General features: G+C 34.1%; 1 protein-coding gene across 2 annotated transcripts in view; it reads left to right on the top strand.

The window, feature by feature from the left end:
* The window catches only part of LOC111051534 (zinc finger FYVE domain-containing protein 16), a 30,425-nt gene that overhangs the window by 12,616 nt on the left and 4,824 nt on the right, over positions 1–12,985 (top strand). For both annotated transcript variants that reach the window (XM_022338063.2, XM_039430989.1), the window contains 10 exons: positions 699–848; positions 1,309–1,524; positions 2,105–2,269; positions 4,114–4,273; positions 5,408–5,558; positions 6,175–6,279; positions 6,908–7,064; positions 8,309–8,540; positions 9,552–9,672; positions 11,453–11,653. In XM_022338063.2, the coding sequence (XP_022193755.2) occupies positions 699–848; positions 1,309–1,524; positions 2,105–2,269; positions 4,114–4,273; positions 5,408–5,558; positions 6,175–6,279; positions 6,908–7,064; positions 8,309–8,540; positions 9,552–9,672; positions 11,453–11,653 (1,658 nt within the window). The remainder of the gene's footprint in view (positions 1–698; positions 849–1,308; positions 1,525–2,104; positions 2,270–4,113; positions 4,274–5,407; positions 5,559–6,174; positions 6,280–6,907; positions 7,065–8,308; positions 8,541–9,551; positions 9,673–11,452; positions 11,654–12,985) is intronic.

Raw genomic sequence — 12,985 nt, 5'->3', positions numbered from 1 at the left:
AACATGACATCTATTATCGTCAATTTATTATTATTTTAAACATAATGTATTATTAGGCTACCCAGCATTCCCCTAGGCAGAATATTTCATTTAGTTTGGTCAACCGATCAGCTGGATTGAACGTTTCACATTTGTGAGGTTGGGTTAGGTTGTAGCGAAGTCAACAATACGACACGCGCGCGATCATCCTTCGAACCTCTAGCGAACCCTTGCGTAACATCTCGCGTAACGTTCATGATCAGAGCGTGTGCGGAGCGTGTTCGAGGCGCGTACATCTCTAAGCAACTTTAGAATCAACAGTTATTGAAAATATGATTATTTACATGTTCTTTTATAATTTCAAGTAAATAAATACCTTTTCCTACAACTATTCTACAACAGTTTTTCATCGTTTTGTGAGAGATTTGTGCATACATCCAGGGCAACACCTGTATTGTAGTGTTCCGATCCGGTCACGGATGACAACGACCTAGAATGGTGCATGCCACAAATGCCCGTTATGTGATCTGTCCTACCACCACCCCTCCACTCCACAAAAATATCGTACATACCCATGATCGGAACACTACGTGACAGTTGTGCCCCCGCCTTAATACGACTAAACTGTAACTGTGTAAGAGGAGAATGCTGACTCTTGTTGACTTTGTGACACATTTGTGATTTGTTGGAAGGTTGAAATGTGTTTGATTTGTTGACAGGACGGGCCAAGTCGGATGTGACAAAGCAGGTGATGTTTAGTGATGGCATCAGGCCAGGAGGAGACCTCACCGAGTTGGACGGCTCTACCGAGACCAAACTCCCCTTCCGGCGGCCCGGCCGCATGATGAAGAGAGTCGGCACTCCACCTGGTAACACTTCCATTTAAATTAATCAAACCTCAATAATAATTATTATTGAATAGTTGGCTCTTCAAAATTTTGTTCATTCGAATTGCCTTGAGATTTGATTCGGACCTTCCTTTGATCCGTCGCTAGTCGTTTCGCATGTGGCATTGCTATTATCCTTATAATATTATCTTAGTAATTTATATTTTCAAATTCATAAAGAATGTTTCCGTTGTAGTTTCAATAGCGTTTTATCCATGAAAGTTTTTCATATACATCAAGCTTTCTAACATTATTTGTTCATTTTCTTCAGCTATGTTAAGAAGGCAGTGGTTGATGTTGACGTTAGCCTCCAAAGGCTAATCATTATTTGTCCATATTTATCGAAATTTCACTCGATTGACTCCTCTTCACAGATCTCTTATTTTATTTTTGTTATAGTCTTATGGTACAAATAAATCGAATGTTGTATTTCATATAACAGGAGGACATTCAAGCAGAACGATGCGTAGGCCGATGGACCCAGTCACGAGCAGTTTCATTCCAAGCGAAGGCGAAAAGAATTTGCCGCCCACTGTCGTCAAAAGCCATGGCGAATTAATCTACAGTGAATTTGAGAATACAGCTATCACTTCCAACCAGCCACCGCTGAAGTTCGCTATCAACCGCAACCTCTTTGTTCATGTTAAAAGAGTCCTTTGTAAGTTTAATATCAGACTAGATATTTATGACTATTCATTTATCTGTCTGTTATTCATAAAGTTAGATACATTTTTGGCATAAACATTATGTGTTTTCCAAAACAAAATATTGAAATTGGATTTGTAGACTTTTTTAATACTGAACGGTAAAATCTCAATGATAAAACTGATAATTATGGGATTGTATAATTTTGATTCACGATAGATGTATGGAAGTTTTTGAAGTAGTAGTAGTGATCCTTCCGGTTAACAAAATGGCTACCTTATATGACAAAATGCTAGTGATAATGAAAAATTGAACGAAACAGCCAAATTGTTGATAATTCTGTTACTGAATCTTGTGCTTTTGAATCACACTTCCAATGTTAATTGATTTAAGCAGTAAAATTAATGAGTAAATAAATTAACGATTTTACAAAAATCAAGGAACTCCAAAATCAACTTTAAATTCAAATCATATTAAGATATGAGAATTCTTGTGATCTTGTTTTTGTGTATCGAACTACCCTTGTTGATCAATATTGTTACCAGTGCAAGCAAGTTGAAAAGACTTGTCAGTAAATTGAATTAATTTTTCAGTGGCGTGTTGCGTAAATAGAGACTGTTGGTGTATAACTAGCGAAGGATTGGCGTGTGTTGGCCAGGATGAGATAATTCTAGTCTTGGAGTGCCTGCCTGATGAGATGATTCCTCCAAAAGACGTTTTCCTACTCATTAATAGTCTGTACGAAGATGCGTCCAAAGGTTAGTATAAACATTAGTTGAAAGTTATTTGTGCACTTCTAGAACACTATTATTTTCATTTCCTATATTTTTGAACCACCACTGTAAGTTGTAGGAAAAATTATTTTTAGATCGCACTCCAAATAATTCGTCGTGAATAATCTTGAATGCCTATGTTTGATGTATCAAATCCTGCATTTAATGTATAATTTCATCTTGCCTTCTTAATTTTCATTGATGCTCCTGCTGATTCTATTGTATGATGCTCTTGTTAAATGTCCAAAAAACAAGATCAGCTTTGCTATGAAAGTTGTTCACTGACTATTACCAACTATTTAGTTGGGAATCATCAATTTGAATGTGAATTTTTATTCATCAAAAACTTGAGAAGTGCTTTCAGCCTATTGAAGTTTCAATCCATTTGTTTTGAATTGAAACTTCATTGAGAAATTACTTCCATTCGTTAGATTTTTGCAAAACATAACTGAAATATTGGGCCATATGAATAAAGTTGAGCATTTGCTTATACTTCTAAAATATGGAGCATTTGCTTCATTTTCTATGAATAAACGTGAGCAAAACCTTTTGCTCATGCTCATCAAAAAAATAGTTTGAGCATTTGCTCAAAAGTAAAAGCTTTTGCTCAAAATTGTATGAATAAACTAGAGCATTTGCTCAACTTTTGAAGCAAATGCTTCAAAAAAGGTGAATCTAGTCTAGAGCAGCTTATCACCTTTTGCTCATAGTAAAATGGCTCAATCCGTATGAGGAAGAGGAAACTATACCAGATACGATCACAATCAATAGTTGAGAACTATAAAACTCTTATTAGATTCAACCATAATATATATCACCATTATCCCTACAAAAGAATAAATACAAAAGATAGCTACCTGTTATAAAGATAGTCATCATAAAATAGAAGATAGGCATTTAAGAAGATGAGAGTGTGTACGATTATAAGAAGGCTATTGATATTATAAGAATATGCTGAAGATTATTATAGAGATGACATTTTTTCACGCTATTATTTCAAAATTCTAAACTCAACTAACCTAAAACTCTATTCATAAATAGAAAACAGAGCAGACGACGCAAACACAAGCGGTGCACCCTACTTCCATATTTAGCGCTTCCGTGAGCTATAAAAACAAACTAAGGCTACAAAAGCGAATCAGCTGATGAAAAATCTCTAAAATACGTGAGCATTTGCTCCAGAGTTCAGGAGTATAAGGTAAAGCTTGTTCATATAAAAATGAGCAAATGCTTTTGCTTCTACCTTTTGCTCATGAGCAAAACCTTATGCTCCATGCTCTTGCTCATGAGCATTTATTTGCTCTGGTTTTATTCATATAGGCCAATGATTTCCAGTTGATAATTTCAAAAGTTTAGCTTGGCAAAATTCATTGAGATTATAATTGAAGGTTTCTTGATTAGTATTATTATTGAGTACACTATACCATGAACACACTAACACACTTGTGTAATAAAGAAATAATTTTTGGAAGATTCCATCACTAATTTTTATTTATATATTATAATTCTGGTAATATAGTATTATTGATTAATAAAAGTGTTATTATTCCACTTGAGGATAAAATTTATCAGACCGTATATTATGAACGACTCTAAAAACTTGATTTATTGCCTACTTTTGATACTTGGATCGTACTGATTGGTTCTTGTTATTAGTTACTTAGAAACAAAACCCAACTAGGCTATTTTTAAGCCTAAACAAACAATATTTTCTGGGACAAAATGAGTTGGATGAAGAAGAAGAAGTAGGAAATATTGTTTATAAATGCGATACTCATTTGTTGAAATATCTTTCCTGTTATCTCAAGGTGGTGTAACTCTTTTTTCAGGAAATACTGTGTCCGAGCTTTCATTCTCGCCGGCGTTTTCAAACAACCTGTTGGGTTGGAAGGATCACGGTGGCTTCCTCTACATCAGGCCGACTCACCAATGTACGGATCAACTCATCCTACCGAATCCCCCTTATCTGGTGGCCTTACTCATTCACAGGTGAAATTGACTGAATTTCCTGCATTTCCTCAACATTTCCAGCTCTCCAAATTGTAGATAATGTTATGATTTTCCTTTTATTTATGTTGAAAATAATTTACTGTTCATAAAATTTTCGTAATTCTATATATTAATAAGCTGTTATGTTAGTTTAATTATCTCGCTGAATTAATCAGGTCACAGATCCGATTCAAATACATTATAATTCTCGAGTATTTTAAGCTCCTGAATACTGCTGAAATTTTATAGAACACATTTTAATTGAAATAACATGTTAACTGTAATTCAATTGTAGTGTGCATAATTTTCAATTTAATCTATTTATAGCTAACTAATAAATCTATGCATTAATTGATTCGACAAGAATAAAAATTACTGAATTTTCTTTATATACATTTTAATTAGGTTAGCCGAATGACTAACTTGAATGAAGCTCTATTAATTAACTTCGCAACTCAACTGAGTACTATGCTTTACGTAGCACATGATATTCGGCCATCATTTTATATGTCAATTAATTGTTATTTTTGTAGATGTTATTCGTAACACAACACATCAAGAAATTTGTGTTGAATTTTGAAAATCTGGACTTAATCTGATAAATGAGTTATAATTATATTGGTTTAAGGGACTCGCAAAACTTAAGAAAACCTGAGTTCCTAATATTGGCTCAATTCACACGTAGTTGATGCGAAAACAAACGTAAACATTCCTATTTTTGTAGGCTATGATTGTATTTTTTATAACATTTTTTTGATTGAATTTAACATTTAAAATGAGTTAAAATGAATGTTGTTTGTGCCATCTCGCTACTCTTCAGCAGAAGTTGAATGAGCCAGAAGGTATTAAATAAACTTGCGGCAAATTTGAACAAAGTAATGCACTGAAGTTTACACTACTAAGAAATTATTTCCTATTTCAGATGTTGTTTCTTAGGCTGACCACCAACGACAGGACACATGTTCATCATGCATCCTGTCGTTAGTCGCTAGCCTAATGTACGTGTTGTTTCATAATTTTCTAATTTTTGACGAACACAAACTAAAGTTTTTGAAGCATCTATATAAGTTGCATCAAGCGATTTCAAATGAATGTGAGTGAAGTTGAATAATTGTGTGATGGTTATGTTTGGAGGTGGGAGACGCCGTGGGCGCGATTGTTTCCGATTCGACTGGAGCTGCGACTGGGAGCTGAGTTCCGCTACTACCCGTGTCCGCTGGTGTCAGTCAGGCATCGGCCGTCGCTCTACACTGACATCGGACACACCATTATCAGCCTGTTGGCGGTCAGTCATTCATTCCTATGCGATAGATTTAGTGAATTATTGAAATGATGGTTACTAGCTTTTCTAAGCACAGATAGCCTACTGTAAACACAGTATTTTTGGCTGGCTCATTAGAAAACGTCTGCCGCTAATCATCATAATTTATTTTACCGTGCAACTCTTACCACTGTATCATAAAATGTATACTTAGAAGAATTTCAAACTGGCGGCATCTATATACAATATTTATTGCTGTCTGAAGTGTTTATTGTAGTAAATGTTGTATTTTTCGAAGGCATAATGAAGTTTCATTTTCATTCTTATATTCTTTCTCTAATATCTCAAAAGAAGCGTTACATCAAGTTTAAAAACATAATGTAATAATTATAAAACACAAAAAAAATAAATCACAAATTTATAATGAATGGTCAAATCTCACTATTGCCACATCTCTCTGCTTCCTCCTTGCTTGGGCAAGATAAAATAGCCATGCTTGTCAGTCAGGCAGCGCGGTTTTTGAACAGAACATTTGACAGCAAGCGAATATTTTCGTTTCAAGGGGTTAAACTAGTATTTAGATATTATTGTCATAATATTCCATTTTTTTGTTAAATCATATTCTTGTTCATTTTTACAGGATTTCCGTCTATATAATTACACGTTACCTGTTGTTAGAGGTCTAGTCGTACATATGGAAGATAGACAAACTACTATATTGATACCTCGCAACAGATACGATCAGGTATGTTCGCTAAAGCGTTTGATTGTTAATAATTAGTTTTTATACAATCCTCTATAATATGCGCTGATGAAATCGATAAACATGAATTTCAGTGACTCATATTACTGAACTGAACGATAATTTTTCAATTTAATTACAATGAGGTGTTTATAAAATAAAATTATAGTACCCTTTAAAATTGATAAAATAATAAAACAAGAATACAAGTTGTATTCTGAAAAAAATATAATACAATACAAATTGTATTGTAACCTGACGATGGTGTGATCACCGAAACTAGTAGTAACGTTACAATTTGTATTCTTGTTTTATTAATTTTAAAGGGTACTATAATTTTATTTTATAAATACAAGAAAGTAGCCCTGAATTCATACATTTTAAAAAATATGGAACTACAATGAGGTGCTTCGCTATATCAAAGACCACTCATGGTGAATCTTTTGATTCATTTTAAAATACAGTTTTTAATCTTGAGTTTCTGTCAAAATTTAAAACTTTCTTTTCAATAACTGTTATCGTAATCCATTTACTCAAATCCTCTTGTTTCTTTTAGGTGAAATAGGTTTCGTTAGACCAATTGATGCATATACAATGAATACCAATTTGACCTTTTGTTTGTTATTGGCAGGTCGTGAGGGCTCTGAATAATTCCAATGATAGTGTACTTCCGTTTGGTGCTAACTTCAGTCTGGCTGCAGACTCCCATCTTGTCTGTATGCAATCCTTGGAGGATGAAAATACCTATCACACGCAAGCAATCAACATTCAAAACAAGCCACGCAAAGGTACGATAACAGTACTTATTATTTTATCCAGTTTCATTCCATGGAGAATAGAAAATTGTTGGAAATGTTTTTACTGCACTCATATTTAATCACATTTGTCCGTTTGTAATTTTCTTGAACAGTAAGCCGAAACTGAGCATCATTATCACCTATGAAGGATTTTTGAATAGAATTATTTTGACTTTAACCCTAATATATTATTTTTGTGAAATGATCACAATATTTTGAATCCATATAATCTGTAGCATAATCTTTCTCAATTTGAATATACTTGATATCAAAGAAGTAATTAATTTTTTTTACTAAGTATAATTTAAAAATGAGAATCATTTCATTCAGAATACTCACCTTTTTGTTTATCATCTGAAGTACCTAATAAGATTTTGTAATCTACATAAAGTAATCAAATTATAATATTTATTTATTCAACACAATACAGCAAACCATGTAGTTGAATATCGTCAAATAATACAAGAATACAATGCTACACATGAGAGATCTGCTTAAAAATTCATTAACACTATAAAAACATTTTTCAAATATTTATTTCAATAAATATCTCTTAAGTACTTATAAAAAAGTAGTACTTCTAATATCTTGATAATAAGATAACTTTCTTATAAAAGTAAATAATAAAAAATATTTGATCTCTATCGTGAAAATTTATTATTCAATTATTAGAAAATAAATTTCCTTGCCGAGTAAAATATAATCGATTATTTCAGTTGATATTAATTTCTTCTTTTGTCTTGAAACTGTTGATATTAATTATAATAAATTGTGTTATTATCTCACACTTTTACAACAGTACCACGATTTGTTTCTTGTCGGACGCTTTTTGTGGCACTTTTCGTGCTTTTTTATAAATTTTGTCCCTACATAGCTGGTCTTCTCAAATAGTGAAAGTCTGTGAAGCTGAATAGTAAGGTTATTCCCATTTCTGGTATCGCTTGTTATGTCATTGACAATTTGCACAACTCGGGAAGAGTCAACATGATACAAAATACTGTCCCAATCCCTGATTTATTATATTAAACAGGCCAGATGTTATTTAGTGTTGATGATCTGATTCATTGATTATGCCCCTATTCCACATGTTGGCTCAGTCTGGCCCAGCCTGCAATTTGACCAGTGTCCAATGAAGGTCAGCTTTGGCAAACCACCCATCCACACACTTGTGCTTGTCGACATTGGGCAAACATGTAGATGCTGCCTAATAAGTGTGATGTTGTGTTTGTTATCAGTAACTGGTGCTAGTTTTGTGGTGTTCAACGGTGCACTGAAGACGAGTGGCATGACGGGCAAGTCGAGCATAGTGGAGGACGGGCTGATGGTGCAGGTGGCGAGTGAGACGATGACTGCCCTGCGCACTGCACTCAGGGACATGCACGACTACACCATCACCTGTGGCCCGCCGCACGCCGAGGAGACCGTGCTCTTGAAGTGGACTGCCGATGACACCAACTTCAATATTGGGTAAGCTCGCATGTTCTTCAATTAAGATGTATCAACAACTTAGTTGAAAGAAAATAATGATATTGTAACATCATTTTTAGCAGGAGTCATAAAATTAGTATTCTATAACAATAATAAATACTTGAAAATGGCATCAATGTCCGAAACATGTTACTTACTGCCATGGCCATACATATCTAAGTAGATATTTAGCCGCACCAACAAAGCCCCCCCCACATCTCTCGATTCTCCGCGTCCTCCTCAGTTGCTCCAATTCTCTCCATATCGGCCTTCATTTGACTCCACCATTTCCGTCGTGGTCTTCCTCTGAATTTTCTTTTCAACACTTGATTGAGGATTGCTGTCCTCTTTTCTTCTCAAAACATGCCCAGCCCATCTGATCCTTCTACACTTGAACTCGCATACTACATCTGGCTCCCTATAAAGGTCTCGAAGTTCTCTGTTGTGTATCTTCCTCCACTCTCCTCCCTCATTTATAGGCCCATAGTTTTTTCTAAGGACCTTGTTCTCAAATACAATCAATTTCCCTTCCTCCCTTCTATCTAACTTCCATGTCTCAGCATCGTAGAGCAAAATTGGACTGATAATAGTTTTGTAGATTATAATTTTCGTAGTAAAAATCTTGTAGATGTTAATCTATAACATGTAGATTCGAAACATGTTGTGTCAAAATAATTTAAAAGGATACTGAGATTTATTTTTTATTTTTATTTACAAATACTTTAGTTTAAATGTTTGTTGATTACTTAAAAATCAATCAATCTGTTTACTCAAGCCATACAATGTATATTGTACAAGAATGCGTCATCTACATTAAACATCAATTACAATTCTGAAAACATAACCAAAAAGATAGAAAGAAACACAAAAAAAAGAGGCACAGGTAAAAAGGAGGTAAGAATTGAACACTAATAAAATTATTATTATTATTCTTAGACGGTGCGTGTGCAAACAAATCGTAAAAACTTATATTTCTTTCCTTAGATAATGTTTCTATTTTCTATTTTTCAGTGTGAAAAGTATGATAGATGGACGTCCTTTGGATGGTGTGCCTTCAATGAGAGTACATAGTGGAATTGATTTCTCTGGTAATCTGAGGATTATTAGGTGGACGGAGGTCTTTATACTTCAGGTAAGTTCTTCATACAGTAATACTATTAGTAATAATAATAATCATTGCTGTGTGGGAATACTTGTACTTATCAGGTTGGAATTCTTATTATCAACAGTAATAAATATTTATATATTAATCGGAAATAAAATAATATTCAATTACGACAATTAAAACCGTTGAATATGAATATTAAAACCGTTGATATGAAGGATATAATCTGGAATCCTTTTCTAAAAGAGGACTTATGTATTTAAACTTCGCCGTTTTATGTAGATTCAGTTGTAGATACTATAATTCTTTGTATATAATAATTCTTCAATTTCCAGTGTGTGGAATTCCTACAATAACCAGTTATATTAATGATTATTGTAAACAGCAATCTGAGCTAAGACAAATTTTGTGATAGTGATCTCTTATCTGGCCACGAAAGGGTGTAATATTATTTTTGAATCTTACCGCGCTATTATTATGATGGCATAGATAATTAAGTTGGTATGGTAATGATTGTAGGTTACTTTGAGAAAATAAATTGAAATAATAAAAGTGAATAAATAAATAAAACAATTTAATATAAATAAAATACAATTTAATTACAATATAAATATTTAAAAGAAACAGATTCAGTCAAATTACTTATTTTATAAAACTTTACATTGTGTTGAAATAGATACTTATATTAATGTTTAAGATCAATAAATAAAGTAATAAACTAGAGATGTTAAAGTTAGAAAATGAAGAAATAAACTTAAATATAAATATGAAATAAATACTTGAAAAAGTGAGGTTAGTTTGTTTTTCTGGCGCCAATAACTGACTTACTGGCTTCTCGGTTTATGTGTTGTGGGGAATGATTCAGGGTGAGTTTTGTCCTATTGTAATTATGTTAATAATTACAATAGGATTCAAGATATTGTAATATATCCTATTATAATATATCCTATATTTAATAGGATTGAAATTTTTCAAGTGAATTCATCATCAAATATATTTTTGGCGAACAGTTTGAAAGTAGTTTATTTTATACCTAGTAATGAACGTTGCAAGGGACAGCCGAAGACTAGATTCTTACATGAAATTCACAACAAAAAATGTCTAGTAAAATGTTTGTATATCGACCACAGTTTTCGAGACAAACGTCAATAACTAGAAAACTATCAGTGACAATCCAATTCTAAGGATATGGTTGGAGAAAGGAAGAAATTTCGAATAAGATTCATATAATTTGTTCCTTTGTTTGACGTTTTTGAACTTTCTATTAGCATTTAAACTGTTTGAAATTTGGCTTGGAACTCTACGAATGTACTTTTTTCAACTTTGAGCGCTCATAAAAAGTTCATAAACGTCAAGCAAAGGAACACATCATATGAATCTTATTTGAAATTTATTCTTCTTTCCAACTGTATACTTAGAATAAGGTTTTGACTGAAAGTTTTCTAGTTATTGACGTTTATCTAAAATATCAAAAAATCAATATATTTCGAAAACTAAGGTCGATATAAGACAATTTTACTGGACATCTTCTGTTGCAAATTTCATATAGAATTTATGGTCTTTGAATGTTATACCTTCCGTGGGACACTGTATGTTACATTATAGTGACAAATAATCTCTTCTACAAATACAATTTGTATCTGTCAATCGATTTATTGATTGTTTTTATTACTCTAAACTCACTATCAGAGTTGCAAATGAGTCTTTTCTGTTTAGCAGGCAGATTTGGAATCAATGTTTTTATAATAATTGTCGATTGTATGTGGAAATGAAACTCATTATTCATAATTTATGTGTATGTTTGCAGAGCGAGGAGCAGAGTGGAGTGGGCAGTGGAGGTGGAGGCGGTGGGAAGGCAGGTGCGGGGGCGGGTGACCCGGTGGACATCAGCCGGCTGTCGGAGTCACTGGCTCAGGCCACCTGCCTGGCTCTGGTTCCCTTCCTCGACCTGCTAGCAGCCGCCGGTCTCACCGCAGTCGCTGTCAGGGCCAACATACATCCTGACAATGTGAGTCCAGGCGTCTTCAATAAATAGATGTTAAAAGATAGCTGTTAATAAAATCATAGAGAAAAGATAACTTGAGTAGATATGTATAGGTCGTTTATGTTCCAAATTTCAAGCCGATTACTGTCGACTACTGTCCATTATTACTGTTTTGGCCGGGTGGGAGTGTAAGGGTAGCCGTTCACTGGAACCGTATTCAAACCGATCGTTCGGCCGTTGGATCAAAAATCTGCCGGCCGTTAATTCGGCCGAACACGGTCGTCCATTGGAACCGTTTTCGTCAGTCTAGTTCAGTAGTTGGCTGGTTGCCAGAAAGTGAAGTGGCAAGCTTATTAGTAGGGAAAGTCATTCTTCTGTGTGTGTTTACTCACAAAGATAATAGAGAAAGATTTATAAAACAGAACAAGTTCAAAAAACAAAAATAGACAAGACTGTGAAACAATTTTGAGGTTAGGATGGTGTTGTCTCAGCTCGACTTCGGCCGGATAGAGCTGGAAATTCCCATTCAATTCGGATCGAAAACTTGATCGGCCGTGCACGGACGTATGAACCTGTTGCAATGGACGAGCATCTATAGCTTTCTTTGTTGGGGGATCGTTCGGACGAGTTCTGTCTGCTATTTCAAGTAACGAAGCAGTGTGTGATTACATAACCTTATCTTTTGGACAACATTAACATTTCATCAAAATTTTTGGAGAGAAATAGTACAGGCTCAGCCTAGTTTTTCCTCCAATGTCATAATTGTATTATGATTATAGTATTTCATACAATAAATGAATTATAATTATAAAGTTCGGTAGTTTTCGGCCGATGCTAGTTCGGACGAAATCGGTTCCAGTGGACAGCCCACCTAAGAATGGCTCAGTATGAGAGATTACCAGCGTTACTTCGTTTCACGAAAAATAACTACTATAGGCTACATGGCCTACATGTTAAATGATAGATGTTCATAAGATTATAGAGAAAAGATAGCATAAGCTGATATCTCATGATATAGGTAGTTTATATTCAAAATTTCAAGCCGATTTTTTGTCAATTCATGCCGATTACTGTCTGCTATTTCTGTTTCGCCGGGTGAGAGTGTAAGAACGGCACAGTATGAAAAATTATCAGCGTCACATTGCTTTACGAAAAATAACTACTATAGACATGAGTTAACAGTGAGATTTGGAATATAAACGCCCTATACATAGGATGTCCTCTTATGCTATCTTTCCTTTATGATAAAATTCAACAGCTTTTAGATAGCTGTTGATAACGATTAGATTGATTCAAGTATGTATATTGCGGATGATGCCCAGTTGAACGTTCTGCTTGTGCGTGGGTAATGGTAAG

Source organism: Nilaparvata lugens, chromosome 6 (assembly GCF_014356525.2).
Source record: "Nilaparvata lugens isolate BPH chromosome 6, ASM1435652v1, whole genome shotgun sequence".
NCBI lineage: Eukaryota > Metazoa > Arthropoda > Insecta > Hemiptera > Delphacidae > Nilaparvata > Nilaparvata lugens.
This window is presented reverse-complemented; position numbering and strand designations above follow the sequence as displayed.